The following is a 19,872-nucleotide window of genomic DNA, read 5'->3' as shown; positions in this document are numbered from 1 at the left end:
AATGATTGAAAATATTGGGAAGGAAGAATTGAAAGCCTTTGTACTTGGCAATCAGGGTAATTCAATTAGCCTTCCTTCGAATCCCTGGTGTAATGCTGGCATTATACTTCCTGTAAATCTCAAGAACTGATGAATGGATCTTCAGATCGAATCTCAGCATTGAATTTGAGTTCTTGAAACAGTGGTTAGTAATACCCTTTTAGAACTGTGGGGGGAGAAAAAGGTTAGAAATGGCAGCGATAAAATAACGCTGATTTTTTTTTTTTCCACTGGATGATATTGCTAGATGCATTAGTTACAGTGGTTTATAAAACAGGAAACCTATTGTTACAAATTCTACTTCCAGTTTTGTTTGCTATATGCTCAAATGCTAAGAATCGTGTCTTGCATGTTACTCCTCCAATGGGCAGGAAAGGGGAAATGAAAGAAATGTGCTCAATCTGCAGGCTTTTGGCTCCACCTGGAGAGAGAAACAAATGAAAACTTTTTTTTTTTCCTTCAATTATGCTGCCTTGCCTTCCTTCTCTGAGAAGTATAGAGGTAGAAACGTTTCCCAGTGCCCTTAATGAGCTATAAGGGATGCTTTGTGGAGTGGACGGCACTGCACTTCCATTTCTAGATAGCTGTGTGCTCAGCAACAAGAATTGGAACATCGTTGGAACTGGTTGTGGTCAGTGTTACGTGCTTGCAGTGCAGAGACCAGGCCTCAGTGCAATGTTTCTCTGCATGGCATTTTTGGGGAAGTGTCCGAGGTGGCAGCCTGGAGTCTTATTACTATTATTAATTCATGATTGACTATGATATCTGCACATTACATGGATGTTTTTCTTTTGTTACTTCCTTAAATCAGAGTTTTTCTTCTTAATTCAATGGGAGACTTTCTATTTTCCCAAGTCTCACGTTGCCGTGCTTTTTCTTGTTTCTTTCATCTCTTGCATATTAAGAACTAATGCTGAATGTGTCCGTTTTCATTTTTCTTTCCAGGTTCCACCCAGCTGATGTTTAATGCAGTAGATTTTGTTGAAAAATATGCCTGTAATGATACAGTGGTTTTACCTTGCATCGTGATTAACCTAAAGGAGAACAATGACAGCAGCATGCATGTTTCATGGAAGAGACAAGGACAAGTAATTTTTTCTTTCAGTGGACCAGAACAGCGCATTTACAGGCACGAGTCGGTTCCATCAGCTAACTTCCTTTCTAAGATGGATTTATCTAAGGGTGTTGCCTCACTACAACTTAAAAATGCAGAAGCAACGGATGGAAATTACAGTTGTGAAGTAACAGAATTAAACAGAGAAGGAGAAACAAAGATGGAACTTAGAACTCACATGGGTGAGTTATCTGTCATTTTTTTACATGATCTGTTGGGAGTGAAAGACAAGATTTTATGGGAAAGGGAAATTAATGAATGTAAAAGTATTGCTTCTTGAAACTGAGAATACCCAGAGTGTAGCATCCAGGCTTTCTAGCTTGAATGTTATTTTGTGTTAAGTTAGAGGGAGTGTCTCTGGGGGAAAGATCTGAACACATTTTTTTCATTGCGTAGTAATGGGTGAAGATTATCTGTCAGATCTGATGAAATCTGTTTTCCCACATCTTTTAGGTTATATAGTTGGTGACATTTCTAGCACCCTTCAGTTACTGTGTTACATATTAAAACATATTCTTAATATCTTTGTAATACTGGGATGATACATCCATCAGAGTGGCGGCAGAGATCATATGTTTGATGCATTACATCTTGCAATCTTTAGCTGGGTTGAAAAAAAAAAAAGAGTAGAACTAATAGAAATTTTTCATAAGAACTCTAAAACTTGATCTAAAGGCACACTGTTTTTTGGTGAGGTTGGAAACAGTACTGCTAGCTGCTAAATCGTTAGGTTTATCTAGCATGAAATGTTTTCTTTGGACAATGTTAGATTAAAAATAATGGTGACCAAACAATGACTTTCTTGTTTGTGAGCCATTTTAACTTCTCTTGCCAGATGCTGCCCATGTGCTCTAGTGCCTTAGCTGATGAATAACAGTATCTACTATACACATTCAGTCTGTCAAGTGTTCTGGTAGAGGTGGTTTGCACTTGATGTGTGTATTGTTTATCTGCTCTGTGCAGCACACTTTCTTGCTGCTGGAAGGTTTTTCAGAACTCAACGTATTGCACGTGCATAGAAAGTACATGTGGAGTCTTACTTGTCCACTGTGGAATTGTTTTAGGATATTTTTTTTTTGCTCTTAGCTGAGTGACAAATGCTGAAACTATCTTTGACTATCAAGCAGGTGCTACTTGTGTCCTGCTGCAGACATCTGTGTAGTTTACAGCTGGGCCTAATTATAGAGTTAATCGTATGCACTGCAAAACAGATGTAATTCTGAAATAAACTGAGAGGAGTACAGCCACTTTTTTTTTTACTTGTAAGAGAGGTCAGTGATTATTTTAATAAAATATTGCATATGATATAAGATGCGATTTTATTATTGTTTGGGGTTTTTTCGCATTTTTTTAGCTTTTATGCTTAGAACTTTGAAAGAGGTATAAAGTCTACAAAGCAGGAAACTGATGTAACTTTTCTAATTTCATTTTCTAGTTGACAGTTGCGACGAGGAAAAACCTCCAACACCAGTGGATAAGTGTGGTTAGTGAAGAATTTCTAGTTGCAAGCTTATGATAGCTTTTAGAGAATATAATAGAAAATATTTTAAATTTACTCTTTGTATTTGAGGGCTTAACTGAAGGTAAAACAGCTCCTTGCTCCATTGTTTAACATCTTCTGCATAATCTTCTGGAATTTGTTTTAGAGAGACTCCTGAGGAGGAGGTACAGTACAGAAGGGGAGCTTAGAAGTGGGCTGGTGAGCAACAGCCATTTTGAATTAGTCTCCACTCTGTTCTTTCTGAGCAGTGAGCTCACACTGTTATTACTAATGCTTTGCAATTGTTTTTATAGAGGCAATGTTATTAGAGCCAACTATTCTCCACTTCACAGAAAGCATGCTCATAGGAAGTGGGTGGCAAAGTGAGCAAGGTTTTTATGCCACACTTTTTCCTGAGCAAGTATCTTAATAGGATATTAACCACCATAAAAGAATGTAGTTTCTAGTGCCTGAGTTCCCATGCCCTGCTGAGTCTGGAAGTCTTATTAATTTGGAGCTGGCTTCCTTATGTTGGCTTTCAAAAAACAAAAGTTTTTACCCAGAAGTTTGAGTTCTGTGAAGCACCAGATTAAGTGAAATGTATTAGCAAGAAAATGTGTTGAGCTGTTGTATTTTTGTATTTGCATGTTGCTTGTCCCAGCAATATTGTGAGCATCTCCATACCCAGAGTGCTTTTGGACTCCAAGACTTGCCGTGCTCGGTGCTCCCATTTTGCAGCCTGAAATCCTAGCACGTACCAGCAGGCTTTGTGGCTGCCTCTCTGTGTGTTTAAAGTAGGTGGTAATGCCACCTGCAAGTGGTGCTACTTCTCAGCCTGCAGATCTGTTTGCTTTCAATTCACGAGTAATTCCTTTGCATCAAGCACTGTCACCAAGACTTGCCTGAAGGGTTTGGTTTATCCAAAGGATGGCAAAACTACGGTCAAGTTGCTATTGAAAATCGGTGTCTTTTTTTGCACATGAAGCAAAAAGCTGTAATGCAATGAGTTAGGTGAGGTTTTTTTCACCATAAGAAAGTTGATAGATATTCCTTGGTTTCTCTGCCTGTAGTATCTTTTGTTAATTTCCTTGTATTTATGTTGTAACTGTGGTGTATCTTATATGTCTCCTAAGGAAGCAAAACCAGTAATAATTGTCATAGCATCCATGTTTCCATCCGCTGCCTTGACTATGGTACCGCAGAGCTCCATTCTTGGGATCCTGTACCAATGCCAGTTTCTTTGACTTGTCTAACCAGAGATTGAACTCCTGGGTTTTATAAGCCCATGCTGGCTACAGAGCCTGTTTCTTAAGGTGGTCTGTAGTCCCAGTGAATAGCACTAGATGTTTTCAAAGAGACGTTCCTGTAGCGTCTTAGCACAAAACAATACAGCTTAAGACCAATACTAAGAGGTGTTTATTGGCACCAGAGGGCTGCAGACTTGCTTTCCTGGTGTTTCATCAGTTTGAGGATTAATCTCTGTGTCAGTTGCACTAAATTTCTGCTGAAGCCCTTTGCCTCAGTTACGTTTTTACTAATAGGAGGTCATTACTGCAAGGCAAACTCTAATTTGTTGGGAAATATGCTGCCTGTTACTAGTTAAATATTCCCTGTGGCAATAGCATAGTGCAGTGGCACGAGTCCAGATAACACGTGCCACGTCTTGGTATTATGGTAACTTGCACTGGATTGCAACAGCTGTTGTTGTAAGAATCTTATGCTGGGTGTGAGTGTTAACACAAGGTGATAAATGTGAATGGCAGAATGTGAGCCAGAAGGCTGACTTGCACAAAAATTTGGGAGAAATCAAATGCAAAGATAAGACTTGCTAATAAGGATAAAGTATTCCTGAAATGCATACCTTTCACATGCTGATTTTTACCATCCTTTTTCAAATAATCTGCAAAAATTGATATACCTTTGCATGTAATATTATTCATTTTGGGAGGGAGGGGGGGAGGAGGGAAAGGGCTGGAAGCAGGGATTTGGTGTGGAGAAGTGTTGTCTTACCATGAAATAATGCTTTCCTTCCTTTTAGGTATTACTGTTGCTTTAGAAACGTGAATCTTTTCTTTAACAGAACAGTTGAGCCAAAAAAAATTATGTATAATCAAGTCTATAATTTCTACTTAAACTTGCTCTCTATGGAATTTACGATTTCAATCTGTCCTCAAGGTATTACTTGCCATTGGAAGTTGTGAGGTATTGCTACTTTAATTCCCGTGTTTCTGGAGCTGCAGGTAGAGTTTTGAAATGAATGTGGAGAGTGAGTGCAAGGAGTATGCACCTAAATGAAGATTAGACATTTCCTTGCAAGTGAGTGTGGAGGCAGAGGAGCAGTGGCAAGTATAATGTAAGAGAAGACAACTTTGGCTTTCGCCGTGTAAGTTTAAATGACGCTATCTGCAGAGATGCCGGAATCAACTGCATTTTCCAGCTCAATGGAGATGTTTTCAGAATTGCATGTTGGATGGTGGCCTGCACGATCTTGCAGCACGAGTGACCGAACAACCCGAAGGCGTCCAAAATGCACGGGGCGAACGAAGCTAAAAGGATGATGATTGGAAGACTTGAAGGAAAATGTGTGATTTCTAAAATTAACGAAGCAGTGTTTCCCTCTAACGTAGGCTGGCTCCTCATCACGTGTCTGGACGTTTTTCAGGAATTGTAGCAGTTGGAAATAGAGTAGAGCAGCTGGGGAGGCATCATATTGGACATTATTCTTGCCTAACTTCCACGGTTAGCCAAATACAGAATTTTTCTGTGTTATTTGGCAGTTCTACAAGCTAGCTAGCTTGTGCTGCCACACAATATTATAAACATACCCTCCATTGCACTGAAGCTAAGGACCTTCAGTTTGCAAATGTTACAGTGAGTAGAAATACTGAAAAAAATAGGTTGTCACACAAGACTAGAGTGAAAATTACATAGGTAAAAGTCACGGCTTTCATAGCACTAAGACTTATAACAGGCTAACTATTAAATACCATCTTAAACAGTCTAGAGGATAGCCTAAACAGAGCAATACGTGTAAAGCTAGTAATTTTTGTGTGTTTGTTTTCCTCCTACGATTTTTCTTTCTTTGTTCTCTAGAACGACAGTTCGACCTAATCCAAAGTATTGTCATCGCAGCGTTGCTGGTCTTCATTATTGTTCTTTGCTGGGCTCAGTTAGGTGTTATTGGTGAGTATTGACTCTTTAATTCTTTGTAGCTATTGATTGGTCCTCGGATTGCTTATGTAAAGGTATCTGTGCAGGTTGAAAAGTGGTGCCTAAATCTAGAAGAATGTGTGGTAGAATTGATCCAGATAATACACAGTGGGGTAGTGTGTAAGCTTTGTCAAATAATCGTTTGGTTTGATCTGGAATCTTCTCCTGATCACTCGAACTGTTATTTGCATGTATTTCTTGAAGGTAAGATATTTCAGCCTAAAAGGTCTGGTTCTAATAGAGCTAGTCTACTGTATGGTAATGTTTTTGCTGCCAGTGTTGTTTCAAACTAGAACCTTTTTTTGCACGTACAAAAGTTGATAATCTACTGTCCTTGATTAAAACAAGGAAGCATTATTTCACTGTTGGTTCACCTTGACATTACTGGATGACTGGAAGCAGAAATATCTTCATTTTATGGTTGTAAAATCGATGTAATTCATGTAAAATTATACATTAATTTCTTGGCACTGGCAGAGCTATAATTTTAACACTAACATCAATGATTTTGTTAGAAGTTTTCAGAGGCAGTGCAATGCATCTGTCTGTGTCAGAAATCCTTGGCTTTCTTCACACAACAGTGTCCAACATGTATGCAGTGTAGGGGGCACTTTATATCTTACCCTGTTTCAAATAGTTCCCTGAGGTATAATTTGTTACATCAGTCTTCGAGCTTTTTCAGCCTTTTTCAGTTTGCAGGCTTCTGCTTAGAGTCAAGTCCATAGGAAATAATAGAAAATCACATTCAGAGTGATTTATGGTTATCACATTCAGTTATCTAGATATACTTTGGTAACTTCTCATGAACCTCTGAAAGTGATAAGTGAACCTTCAAAGGTCCATCTGTGGTCAAAGGCTGAAAACTAATATGTAGAGATCTTTATGACTTTATTTCCAGAGTGTTAGATTTCTGATTTTTTTTTCCCCCTTATTATTTATAGTGATTCAAGACTCTGATCTGTTGTGATATGTTCTGAAACTGTCATTTGTACCAGAACTAGCATATTTTTAGCATTTTGAGAGCAAAGTGATAATTGTCCTAGGATAACCATGGATATGTATCCATGGAGAAGCAATTATTTTACAGGAGTAAGTTGAGCCTGCTTGGTTTTATTGCAAGCTCTGACTTCTCTGGGGAAAAGCAAACCCACTACCTCCAGCTAATTAACTGTGGGTGTACTTACTGTTTATTTTTTCCCTTATAGTTTGCAGTATTTTAATTAACCTGTGAATCCAGTGATGCTGTGCTGTACCTTTAACTGTATTTAGAACAAATGTAGTTATTTAACTGGGTGTTTCTTTCTATGTCTCACCATGAATTATATATTTTGGGGGGATGGTAGAGTGTGTTCTTGTTTGTTTGGGGTTTTTCTGTTAGTTTGGTTTTCCTCCAGGATTAACTTTGAGGAATTGAGTGCAGTGTATCCATTAGTTAGTTTTGCATTTGAGTCTAACTTTCCTCATCAAGCGTATTTGTAATATGAAAGAATAGCAGTTTCTAGCACAGGTATGCAGGATTTTTTTTTTCTACTGCTGCTAGCTTCAAATTAAGTTGCTGGTTTAAATGGTAATCTTATTTAGGAGTGTGGCTGGGACCCTGTTCTGTTAGACAATGTGAATGTGATGAATGAGTTTTAGCTACAAGAAAGAACATTTGGTAACCCATCTGTAGGTAAAATTCTGTTTTGTATACCCTCTAAATTATTTTATCCTAGTAGTCTGATGTTGTTTTAACATGGTGAGAAGGATGTTAATTTTATACATACTCCTTGTTATTTCTTCTGAAGTTATTTACTGTATTTGTTTCCTGCTAGATATTACTGACTTCTTCATACACCAAGACTGTTGGTAAATGAATTTTCAAGCTTCCAGCAGGCACTTCCTATTTTGTTACTTTTCCTGCTTTAGGCAGTAAAAACACAGATGTGGCTGGTTAGCATGATATATATATTTGTACTGTTCCTTTTTTTCTGAAGACTTCCCAAGTGCTGCTGGTTTGAAAGTCTTCAGGAATCAACCATTGCTGAGATGGCAGCTAGATGTAGATCATTCTTACCTACTCATCCCTAAAACATTCTGGTGAGACAGGAATATCACCCTGTCGCACATCCAAGGTTGCACGGTGTCACTGGGAAGAGAATTATTGAATCCATGTTCAACGCTCACCAGAGTAATAAATCTGTTATAGTATTAATTAAATATCAGTAATTCATCTTCTTGAATTAACCTGCACCATGGCCCAGAGTTATTTTGATAGCACTGCACCTGAAGGTAGAATTAAGAATTCTAACTAAAACAGTGGTCCCAGGTTTCACTTATCTTAGTAAGCCATATTGACCATATCAAACAATGAAAACAAATGAACTTTTAATGATAATTACAGTTTTAAGTCTTAGCAGTTCTTTATGAAAACAGTCCTATTACAAAGTGCATATTTTTGTGTAATAATCTGTATGTCTGATCAGTGTCCTCACACTTTTTCTTTTGGTTTTGCTTTTAAGCATTAAAATGTGAAACTGTACGTAAGAAGAAAAAGCACATTACTGTAGCATGTAGCATCTTCACAGTCGTTGCTGTTGTAGCTGTTGTGCTTTTTATCCAAGGTAAGCGTAAGAAAATTGCCTTCCTAGATTAAGGGAATAAGAGCACAGACCAATCTCTTCTGTACTATTGTATGAATCACAGAATCACAGAATGGCCAGGGTTGGAAGGGACCTCAAGGATCACAAATCTCCAACCCCCTGCCACGTGCAGGGCCACCAACCTCCCCATTCCATACTAGACCAGGCTGCCTGGGGCCCCATCCAACCTGGCCTTGAACTCCTCCAGAGACGGGACATCCACAACCTCTCTGGGCAGCCTATTCCAGCACCTCACCACTCTCTCTGTAAAGAATTTCCCCCTGATGTTCAACCCAAATCTTCCCTCCCTCAGCTTTAAAACCATTTCCTCTTGTCCTGCTGTTATCTACCCATTCAAAGAGTTGATTCCCCTCCTGTTTGTCGGCTCCCTTTAGGTACTGAAAGGCTGCAATGAGGTCACCCTGCAGCCTTCTTTTCTCCAGGCTGAACAAGCCCAGCTCCCTCAGCCTGTCCTCATAGGGGAGGTGCTCCAGTCCCCTGATCATCTTTGTGGCCCTCCTCTGGACCCTCAAATGAAGTATGAAGTTAGTTGCCACCTCTTAACTGCCACCTATTAATTTTACAATGAAGAAAACTCTAGAATACAACAGCAACAGCACTGGGAAGTCAGGCCTTCATATGTGTTCATGGGGAGGGGGTGCAGACTCCAAATTGTTTTCTATTTTCTGTGCTGCTGACTTAGATAACTATGAGGGGAACTGGGATTCTTTGAGGACCCTGAAAATATGATGTACTCCATTTTTACTTTGTTCTTTATTTGAACAAAGGATTTCTGTTTTTCTACTTTCTGTACAACTGTTTGCAGATGGCAGTATTAGCATGAATCAAATTGGTCTTGCTTTTACCGTACTACCTGCTGGGATGCTGATGGTGCTTCAATACTCTATATTTAAAATGGGTGAGTATTTGTTTATTTCACCAACTCCAGAACGTTCTAGTTCAAAAGCTGAGTATCCCCCTTCATAATTCACATAATCTGCATACTATTTCACTTTTTTATAAGTAAGTCATAGATGCTATGATAGCATGCTGGCTTCTTGACGTTCATGGTATCTCAAAACAAGAAGTTTAACTTACACACACAATGCAGGATCTCTGAGTGACTTGCAGTTTTTTCCCTGCACTGACTGGCTGAGTTTGGGATCTAGGAGAACCTGGGTTTTCTTTGTGTGAATGACCTATCTTCCATATCTCTGTAGCTGAAATTTAAAAATGACAAGTTTCTTCCTTCCCCCTCTCCCTCTTCTCCAGTTCTGGACGATCTAACACACAAAGGATATGCACTGATGGGCTTTCAAGTTGTGGGTTACATAGTTGCTGTAGTTGGCTTTGCACTGTCTGTCTCAGGTAAGTAATTTATCTTCTGGAAGTGTCTTTTTACTTTTATTTGTACCCGATGTTTATTTCTAACACAAAAATACTATAAAAATAGTTTCAGTATGTTGAATGTTAGCAAGTAATTCATGTGAATAGGGCTACTTTGTTAATGCCCTTTTATGTGGTGAAAGAAGAATGGCCTAAAGGTACTATTGTGTTATCAGTCTCAGCAGTATATCTGACATGATTGCATTTTATGAGTAATTACCTTAAAAATAGTTTTTTAATTGTTTTAGTTTTTGCAGTAGTTAATTGCACCCTGAATCACCTGAAACAACCACTGACCTTTATCAGAAATTCGTTGTTAATCTCTGCTTGCATGCAAATTGTAACTGAATTGCTGGGAGGTGGCATTAAACCACTTAAGGTAAATACAGAAACAGTAAACTTGGAAGCATTCTTGAACTACTTAAGCCCAGTAGTGGCTGCCATCTTGTTTTAGCTCTGAGAAAATCAACCACTGATGTAAAGGAGCACCAGCTGTACCCTTTCCTTTGTTCTACCCCTTCTTTGTACTCCCTACCCAAAAGACCACCAGAAAACCCAGCAACTAAGGACAGGGTGAATTTAGAATTAGGTATCCTTAGCTGTATGTTTAGTTGGAGCATACATTCATTCAAGGCACTGGTACATCTGATTTATCACTTCATGAAGACATTTTTAATCATTTATCTGATTGGAGATTTAAAGGAAAAGTTTCTCTTTGCAATAGGTCCTAAAGATTTCTCCATTCTGAGTGAAATGATGGACCTTTCAATGGAGCTTTAATTTGAGTCTTTTGTTTAATATTTATGGAAGTATTTGTGAGGAGCATCTAAGTGTTGTCTAGTAAAAGTGAAATAGATCTATAGGAGATTCCTGATAGGTGAAGTGTGTAGAGTGATCCAAAATGGGGGATGGTTTTATTGTGCTCAAAGAGAAAAAAATTCACACTCTTTTCAGGAGGACGCTTTCACAGGTCATACAGGGTAGATGTTAGCTCTGTTGCTGTAAGTTCAGCTCAGTGACCTTTAAGTGTCATCAGAAAGAGCCCATCCCAGGATCACTTCACAGGTAGTTGCTGTGTCCCCCTTTAAGACCTTAGGAAGATGCAAAAGTAGTTAGGGGAGGGGTTTGAAAGAAATTAATCACTTATGTTTTTCTTGAGCCTATTTATTTGAGTATTCATTTATTTCTGAAAAGTTTGTTATTTGTCAGTTGATACAATGTGTTTTGTTTTGTTTTTTTTAACAGCCTGTCCTTCAGTCCTCCTGTCTGTTGTAATTGCCGGCTTAGTTGTTATGGCTGTTGCGGATCTTCTTGCTCTGGTTTATGTCTATAGTTGTAAGTAGCATCCAATATTCTGCACTAATTTTATTTATTTGAGATTTCACAATTACGCAGTTTAAAAAAAAAACAAACAAACCCAACAAGAAAACCACTGAAAAGTTGACTAAGTTGGCTTTTGTTTCCCAGAGACTATGGAGTATCTTGAGTAAAAAATAAAACTTCAGACGTATTAGGAAAGCCAACACTTTTATAACAAGCGTGTTTCAGATGTAAGATCTTAGCTTAAGCTCTGCATTTACACAGCTGCCTAGCTAAAGGTTAGCTCTAAAAAAGCAAAAGAATTTCAAGAACTCTGTGGAGAGGGTTACAGGGTGGTGTAGATAACAGCTTATTGTAGATATGTGCAGGATGTGAATTTGAAGAAGCAATATCTACCTAATGATTTCCACAGGTTAGATGTAGGTTAAAATAAGAGCAGTTTGAACGAGGACCTCTTGTTTCAGTGAATCCTGGTTTTCTTGTGCTGATTGCCAGGAGCAAAAAATAGCAACACTTTGTTTCAGAAACTGGTCTGGTCACCAGATCTCAAAAAGAGGAAAGACCTGAAGGTATAAAATCCAGTCAGGCCTGCTAAGCAAGCATAAAGCATATCAACGCTGTGTGATGGAATGTGGTGCAGACATCTCTAAGCTGGTGCACCACAGCATAACACTATGTGGACTTTATAATTTGTGTGTGAGAGAGCAGAGAAGCTTTGTTTGCTTCAAGCTGTGAATGAAAGCTCTTCAAACAGCTTGTCAGTTTGGATTCAGAACTATACAATTGAAGATGCATTGCTAGGTTTGTACAGTTACCTAGTCTGCAGTGAATTATGTGATCTTCCCAGTTCAGTGTGTACACACCATGTTTGGCATGGTCAGAAATAATAGACCCTGAGACCAGGAGGGATTCTATTGAAGAAGAATATAAGGCAGAAGATGCAATATCTGGTAACTGAGATGAAGACAAAGCATGAGGCAAAGCCTTTTAACAATGGAAGTTTGTTTTTTTGATGTTAAGCCATTTACAAAGCTTGTATAAAATAAGCACAAAGAAAAATATGTAGTGTAACTCATTTTTACAGCTGAATGCCTTCAGTGAAGTAGTAGATTGCACATAAATATTTAGTTCCTTAACAGAGGAGCGCTTAGAGGCTTTTGGAATTCAGAGGTAGTATTAAATAGATACAGATAGAGGAAGCTGCAGTTTTGTGTTGCTGCTCTTCCAAGTCAAACCAGTAGATATTTTTATTTGGTTGATCACTTGTTCTTTCTTTTAAAAAATTTTTTGTTGTTATAGGTTCCAGAATGAAAGATCATCAAACTCCAAGGGTAAGCTTAAAATTAATAAATTTGGGGTGACTAGATGGCTCAGGGGATTTTAGTGAGATACTGAGCCTTTCTTCACTAGTTCGAATTCAGACCAGGTTGGTAGCAAGCAAAAGTTCTGGCTGTGTAACAGATGTCTAATGTTGAGTGAGTTGGTGGTCTTCATTGTCCCTATTGAGTGCGTCTTAAGTACTGTAATTGCAACCCTTATCGAGTGTTGTGCTCAGAGTTTGAAGGGATGTCACAAAAAGGTGGTGAATGTGAATGGAAGCTTGGTGTCTTTACAATGCACTCTTAGGCATGAACTTATAAAGACCATTGGTTAATGTTTGTTTTTTTTTTTCCATTAAGGTGAGTGCATAACACTTTTGTTTGCTTGGTTTTTATATAGGTGGCTTATAAGAAAGGTTTAGGGTAGTTTTTTTTTTTTCCCCATGGCCTTTTACTACAGAACCCTTGATGTTTTCTTGAATCCCCATCTATACAAATGCTATAGCCTTTATCTTTTCTGATTTTCCTTTAATATCCCTTAATTTGATGAGAAAATCTGAAATCAGAGTGTCTGTCTTTAGGTCACACAGAACAAATGGAAAAGTACTTTTTTCTGCAATAAAAAAAGATTTTTTCATACATCTTCGCACATTTTCCCTGTTTTCTAGAATACACATTTTCTAGAATAATTCCTTGAAACAATAACTTTCACAGAGTGACATAGTATTTCCTAGGGGTCCAAGAATGTAAACTCCCTAGTTCTGAAGTTTTGCAGAAGCAAGTAAAAAGGAACAAATATAAAGTATTGATAAAGCTCTGTTGTAGTGGGGAGTGTGGCACATACTGAGTCATTTCATTTTTGTAGATGCCAGCCATCATTCGAGATGCATTCTCAGGTCTCTATTTCAGTCTAGCCTCAGACTAGACTGGTGAAGAAAGGCATGTCTTATTAGTGAGGTAGAAGAGCTGATAATGGAGAGAAATTGATTTATTCTTTGTTTTTTCTCCATTCCCATTTAAATAATAGTATTTTAGAGGATTTGTCTCCTTACTTAGGGAAGTATGTGGAACTTGAATTTTTTTATATATGAGGAGGTTCACAAAGCTCATGGCATTTCTCAGCTCGTTCTTAACAGTGTATTACAGATGCACTTCAGTCAAAATGCAATCCTGCCTGCTTTTAACATGCTCGGGTTTACTTGTAAAATGTAGGCCAACAGAGTAAGAGGAGGCGTTTTCTTTTTCCTTAGTTTTTCTCTGTTAAATGAGCTTTGATATACAAATCAACATGTGAGATAACAACATCCTTTGTGGCTGTTTCTCTTTGAGCTGTTTTCTTCGTGGGATAGTTTTATGCAAGGATTTGGCAACTAAAGAAATGGCCAATAATGTATTACGTGGTGAACTTCACATTACTCCGAATTGGAGACAGGAATAAAATCTAAAGACTCCTCCCACTAAAAACACACTTCTTGTAGTTTAAATTAGTGGTGTGTCAGAGGAATTTGGGTGACAATTTGTACCCATCAACTTAGAGAAGTCACAGTGAAAATTGTGTCAGTGTGTTGCTTGTTTCCACTGAGGGTTTTTCAGCGTTTTTGCTTTGAGGTAATGAACAGATGAGAAATAGTTTTGAAAAAACACCTTCATTCTGTGTAATCTAAAGACTAACAAATACTTACTGTCGGTGGAGGGCTTCGTTTTGATTGTGGGGCATGCTTACAAAGTGATGCTTGATTCTTTCTTGAGGCTGAGGGGGAAAAGGTGCGTATTTTGATATCTGCCAATTTTAACCAATTGCTAATTTGCTTGCATTATTTCTGATGATTATCTACCAAACTTAATGCACAACTGTGGTGTGTTTCCTTCTGAGGAAGTGACACTTGGTTGCTTGACTACTTTTTTTTTTAGTCATGCTGTTTTATTCCTAACCATTGATCGAATTGTAGAAATAATCCGGTAGGTTTTAGGGGTTACAAGTAGTGTTTCCAATACCTTCTGCTGCCACCTAGAGGTATTGCATCTGAGGAAAAAATTGCAATGGGGAAAAATAATCTGGAGAACGTAGTTATTGATTTTTAATTTCGGGGGAAAATTCTAGTCATTAATTTTATTAACATTCAGCTTTCTTGATTTTTGTAGAATCACTACTTACTGTATATGTCAATTAGAGTAATTTAACTGTGGCGAGCCAAAAGTAAACATGAAGACATTTTATACATATATATATTTTTAAATGTTTTGCAGAAAGCTGTAGAAGAACCACTAAATGGTAGGTGATATTCAAGGCTTACCTTCTAATTAAAGGATTAATTATGGAAGTAATTAAAAAATAAAAAAATAGTAGTTCCCAATGCAACAGCACTGAGATGGCAGATAGAGCCATGTAAACTGCCATATGTGAGTCAGTAAGTTTGATCTCTCACTGAAATAGTCTGCAGCTCCAAACCCTCTGTTCTGCACTGCTGTTCCTTCTAGCCATGCCACTTGGGGGCTGTTTTGGAACAATTGTAATACCTCAGTATATTGTGTCCCTCCCACTTTTTTTTCTTTCCCTCTTGAAAGCAGTGTTAGTACTACTTTATAAGCATTTATTTTAGTGGAAAACTTGTGATTCTAGCAAAATCTAGCCCTGTCATTCAAAACAATATCAAAACTATAGTTTTGATATTTCCCTGAATTGGGAAACTGATAGCATTTAAGATTCAGGAAACTTACAGTGAGAAACAGATGACTAAAACATCATTTTGCTATTCTGTTTATTAACTGGCATGCTCAGTAGTAGCAAATTCTAAAATTAATTTTAAAATTAATCTGAACATTAATTGTGAAGTATTTCTTTCTGTCTGGTCTGTTACTAATCCATTTGCTTGGCTTTTAAAGATACAAAAGGAGTGATGTTAGAATGATGGTGAGTCAAATTACGTCTTCAGCTATTTATTGTAATGTTTACTTGGGGATTTTGATATTTAGAATTAATCTAGTGCTTAGAGGGAAGGTTTCAGTGCAGGTGCTGCTCTTAGTTAAATCACATTTAGTTGATCAGAGACAAAATACTTTCTGATTTTTTTCTAAATGTGTATTTTCTGATGGGGGGCAAAAAAGTACATTTTTAAACAGAAGGGGATGGGTTGGTGAGGGAACTGTTGACTAGTATGGTTTTGATTAAATGTGAGAAGTCAAGTACTTAGCTTCTTTTCTGTTGATACAGTCTAATAAGACACATGTACTCTTCTGTGGGTGGTGGGTGATTTTATTTGTATGGAAGTTGTTTAATATTTTAAATATTATTAAACACAGATTGGTCTCATTTAGGAGTTTAAATTTCAGGTTAAATGCTTAGATTTAAAATTAAAGCAGATGTTTACTTGTGCTGTTCTGCCCTTCCCTTTAATGGGAGTAGGATAAAAGAGCACTCATTGATGCAACAGATAGTTCTGCTTATTGCAGAAACTGAGCAAACCTGTCATGAAGCATCACTAAACCTTAAACTGAAAGCTTCTGCATCAAAATACAACAATTTGCTAGTCAAGAAAAAGGGCAGGACCACATTAAGCCTCCTAATTTCTTTGAAATATTTTTGTGTCACATCTAGAAGGCATGAATTGACACTATGATAGTAAATCATACGCTAGGTAGTCCTAGCTGGAGCAAGGTACAGCAGCTGATTTCTTAAAAGCAGACTGCTTCATAAATACCACGTACTGCTAGATGTTACTTGTGGTACTTACGCCAAGTGTGTGATTCATCTCAATGCACTATAGGATTGCTTTCTAAATGAATACAAATAGAAATATTTTCACAGTTTGAAGGCCAGTTGCATTGGTATCTGCTACATACATTGTTGAAAATGTGTTCCAGTCAGTATGAACTGGAGTAGACAGGCAGAGTGGAAAGTAGGTCATGCTTCAGATGTGACAATTCCATTGTTTGATATTAGGGAACAAACAGATATTTACTGGTGCATTGCGTTCTTTTTTCAAAACTCTCAAGATGAGATAAGGATAAGATCAGTATAGCTACCACTCCCTGCAGAAGGCCAAGGCAGTGTTTTGCTTGGAGATCCAATTTTAGAATGACTGTTGCTACTTGGGTCTCCTTTAAGCTCTTGAAAGCCTGCCTTTGCATTTAGCACTGAGATGGGTCTCACAAAAGCTCTGATACTGCAAATCATCAATTTCATTCTGAGTTTTTTTTAAGATGGGCTAAATTCCTGACTGCTTTGTCTGCTTTGGAAGATGGAAGTCTTCTTTTTAAAACTAAAAAAAGAAGAGTATTACACATGGAGGTTAAGGGTTTTCTCTTCCATGCTAGAGGCAGGGACATTTTGAGCTGTACCTACTTCAGATTTTTACTGCCTCTTGAAAGTTTGTTCATATGCTGCAGGGAATAAATCAGGTGTTGAAACAACATTCGTTCATAATATGGCATGTGGAAGTGAACCAGTGTTAGGAGTGAAAGCAGAGTTGGAAGCCACTGTAGCTTATTCCTATGTGTAAGGTGGAACTCCAAGGCACAGCATCCACTTTGCTGTTGTGGAGAGACTGGAATAGCAGTTGCCTATTAGTTACCATTCTGCCTTAGCATTCAAGCAAGAGAAAACTTTGAAAGAGGGGAAAACAAAAAAGGCTTTTTTTCTTTTAAGTTGTAACTTGGGCAGTTCAAAGTGCTGCTGGTTAAAATATTTCTATGAATAATCATATATATATGTATATCTTCTTTAATTTTCAGTATTAAAGACAGAGACCGAACCTACTGCAGAAATGAGTGATGTGTGAGAAGTACACCATTGTTTATACGCCGTGGCCTTGAAGATGCACTACTCAAAGAGAAGAAATTCAGGAAACTCGTTGTTTTGCATGTGTGGCAAAAGTGCTTTTGATATAAATGATGTAATTTTATATAGTCACAGCAGTAGCGAGGGACGTGCGTGTTTGCCCAAGTGTGACCTTTATTTCTTTTGTTACGGTATATATGGTGTGGTTGAGGGTGAGAATATAAAAAGCACTGTTTGCCCACTACAGCATCTCCCTGCAGTATACTTAGTGGTATTACTTTCCAAAGTTATCATCAGTCACTGCTTTGATAATGGGCCTGCTCTGCCCAAAGATTGCAATACCATTTAGAATATTGTTTTCTTTATTTGTGTGCATGGGCAAGGTATGGTAGTAATGTCTGTGATACAAGCAGGAAGCAGGAATTGTACAAATATTTTTTCCAACGTTCAGCAGAATTTTTATATAAAAATAAAATGCTTAGACACAAAGTTGTATAAATGCAAATTTTACTGCCAGCTCTCCTTTAGAGATTAACCAAGATATCTTAATTCCACAGAATGGTAATATTCCTGTCAATAGACAGCACTCATGTATGCTGTGGTGGCCAATACTTTAGTCTGGCGAGAGAGCTCTCAGTGCCTCTTATGTTTTCTTTGAGCAGCAGCTCAGCTTTCAGAGCCTAATTCAGCACGGGAATTACAGAGCATTTAGTAATTTTCACACTGAATGTGGTTCACGTGTTTGTTCATGTTGTGGAGTTTGTGGTACTGGAACCACACACAGTTTCAGGCTCTCTTAATGAGTGTATTTGTAAAACACGTTGATGCTTCAGAAGAAATTGAATTGTCCTATTAGTGTTTTTAAATCTCTTTTCTTGAATGGAGATTGGAGTTATTTCATTTCTGACCCAAATTTGTGTTTGTGTTATGTCACAGATGCATAGAATAGAATTTGTGTAGGAGGAGTTGATGAGAAGTGAGGAGGTTTAGCTGCTGTTACACATAAGTGGCACAGATAAAAATCCACATTAGATTGATTCTATAGAACCTGCACATTCCATGAGATTTTAGTGTTTTACAGCTGTTTTGAGAGTTGTTCCAATGTAGCTGGCTTCTCTTGGACTTCATTGAGAGTTTGCAGAAAACTTCTCCCCAGCTCCCATTTGTACTAGGCTGATTTCAAAGGCACACGTGGTTCTCTCCTAATGATTTAAAACTTTCTTTAGAAAGCTGTTGCTGAACAGTAGTGTAATAATAAAATCCATTTCTTAAAGGGTATTGACTATTATAACAAGTTTCAGGATTGGATGTTACGAAACAAGGGTTTGTAGCCATGCTGCAGCTGTGTGTTGCAGACATCCACGTGCAGGCTCCATCCAAGTCTCAGTGCAGACAGTTTGCATCGAGAATTCAACTAAATGAAATTGAAATATCCAATCTTAGAATATTCACTCTAACAGTCCTGTTGCAAAGGCTGCAGTACTGAACCACCAAAACAGCCCTTGGTCCAACTTTCCCTAAAATAAGTTAAATTGGCCACAGTGTAGAGAGTTACTTGTGATAAAGTGTTTAAGAAGCAGATGCAATTTACTTGTTTGTCAGTGGGAATATTCCTATCAGATTTCTGCTCCTCGTATATGAATCTTCTCAATACAGGTCTTTCCATAGTCATAGCGATCCACCTAGAGATGGGAGACGTTCTTCTGTGTTAACGATTCAATATTGGAATTTAATCTGATTGAGATTTGCTCCTCATTTGTTAATGATTCTTTTTGGTTTGTTGTAAGTAGAACAGTTGAGGAATTAAACAAAACAAACACACTGGAATTCTCTTGAGCTATCCTGCCTTACAAAACAAACAAACACGTATAATAGCTTTATGTTAACTACTGTAAAGGAAATTGCAGTAGAATCCGTTGTGTGTCTCTGTGGTGATGAGGCCAGGCTGTTACTAGGGTACTGCTGAAACATTTAGAACTCAGTGGCTGTGTACAGCCTGCAGAATCAATTGCTCTAGAAATGAGAGAAACCCAGTGTGCTGTTGCTAAGGGCTCTCCTCTGGGTTTCTTGGAGGTGCAAATTTAACAGTGAGAGTTTCAAAAGTCATTGATCTGCCCAGCCCTTTCCCACCAGTGATTAAAACCAAAGTTCACAACTGTATGACACCATTCGTGTTTGTATGTATGCGTGTATATATAAATGCATAGACATTTTAAATATCTATAGTCTTTATCAAGAATGTTTTTATTTATGAAACATGAAATGATTTTGTAAATATTGTGCTAATATACTGAAATAAAGTCATTTTAAGTTGTTTTTGTCAGAGATTTTTCTTGTTGCTGTCTCCCCAGGGAGGTGGTTGAGTCACCATCCCTGGATGTTTAAAAACTGTTTGGATGTCTGCTCAGGGACATGATTTAGCAGAGGGTTGTTAGAATTAGGGTTGTGTGGTGAAGTTGTGGTTGGACTCAATGATCTTTAAAGTCTTTTCCAACCTGAGCAATTGTATGATTTAACTTACGTAATTGCTTTTGTAAATTTGGACATACCTCTTCTTCTCTGTACCTTTACACCGTGTCTCTCTCTAGTGACTAGATATACAGGAA

At 37.8% G+C, this 19,872-nt stretch overlaps 1 protein-coding gene across 4 annotated transcripts; it reads left to right on the top strand.

Annotated features, from left to right (window-relative positions):
- Positions 1-941: 941 nt before the first annotated feature.
- Positions 942-19,591, top strand: CD47 (CD47 molecule). Of its 4 annotated transcripts, XM_010721214.2 has the most exons (11): positions 942-1,335; positions 2,589-2,636; positions 5,727-5,816; positions 8,345-8,446; positions 9,291-9,383; positions 9,737-9,832; positions 11,096-11,185; positions 12,470-12,501; positions 14,737-14,761; positions 15,373-15,400; positions 17,221-19,591. In XM_010721214.2, exons 1-10 carry the CDS (start codon positions 957-959, stop codon positions 15,396-15,398), a joined length of 981 nt encoding a protein of 326 aa, XP_010719516.1. In that variant the 5' UTR covers positions 942-956; the 3' UTR covers positions 15,399-15,400; positions 17,221-19,591. The 4 variants fall into 4 exon arrangements, with proteins under 4 accessions (XP_010719516.1, XP_010719540.1, XP_010719533.1 ...); XM_010721238.1 differs by lacking the exon at positions 2,589-2,636; XM_010721231.1 differs by lacking the exons at positions 14,737-14,761; positions 15,373-15,400.
- The last annotated feature ends 281 nt before the right edge of the window (positions 19,592-19,872 follow it).

Source organism: Meleagris gallopavo, chromosome 1, assembly GCF_000146605.3.
Source record: "Meleagris gallopavo isolate NT-WF06-2002-E0010 breed Aviagen turkey brand Nicholas breeding stock chromosome 1, Turkey_5.1, whole genome shotgun sequence".
Classification (NCBI taxonomy): Eukaryota; Metazoa; Chordata; class Aves; order Galliformes; family Phasianidae; genus Meleagris; species Meleagris gallopavo.
Note: the sequence above shows the minus strand (reverse complement) of the source record. Positions and strands in the feature narration are given on the sequence as shown.

What these genes read in the sequence shown, in the direction of transcription:
- CD47 (XM_010721214.2), top strand. Translation starts at nt 957, where the DNA reads ATGTGTCCGTTTTCATTTTTCTTTCCAGGTTCCACCCAGCTGATGTTT. An exon ending in TGTTGTGCTTTTTATCCAAG is followed by an intron (nt 8,447 to 9,290) that starts GTAAGCGTAAGA and finishes AACTGTTTGCAG; the next exon opens with ATGGCAGTATTAGCATGAAT. An exon ending in TCTGGTTTATGTCTATAGTT is followed by an intron (nt 11,186 to 12,469) that starts GTAAGTAGCATC and finishes TTGTTGTTATAG; the next exon opens with GTTCCAGAATGAAAGATCAT.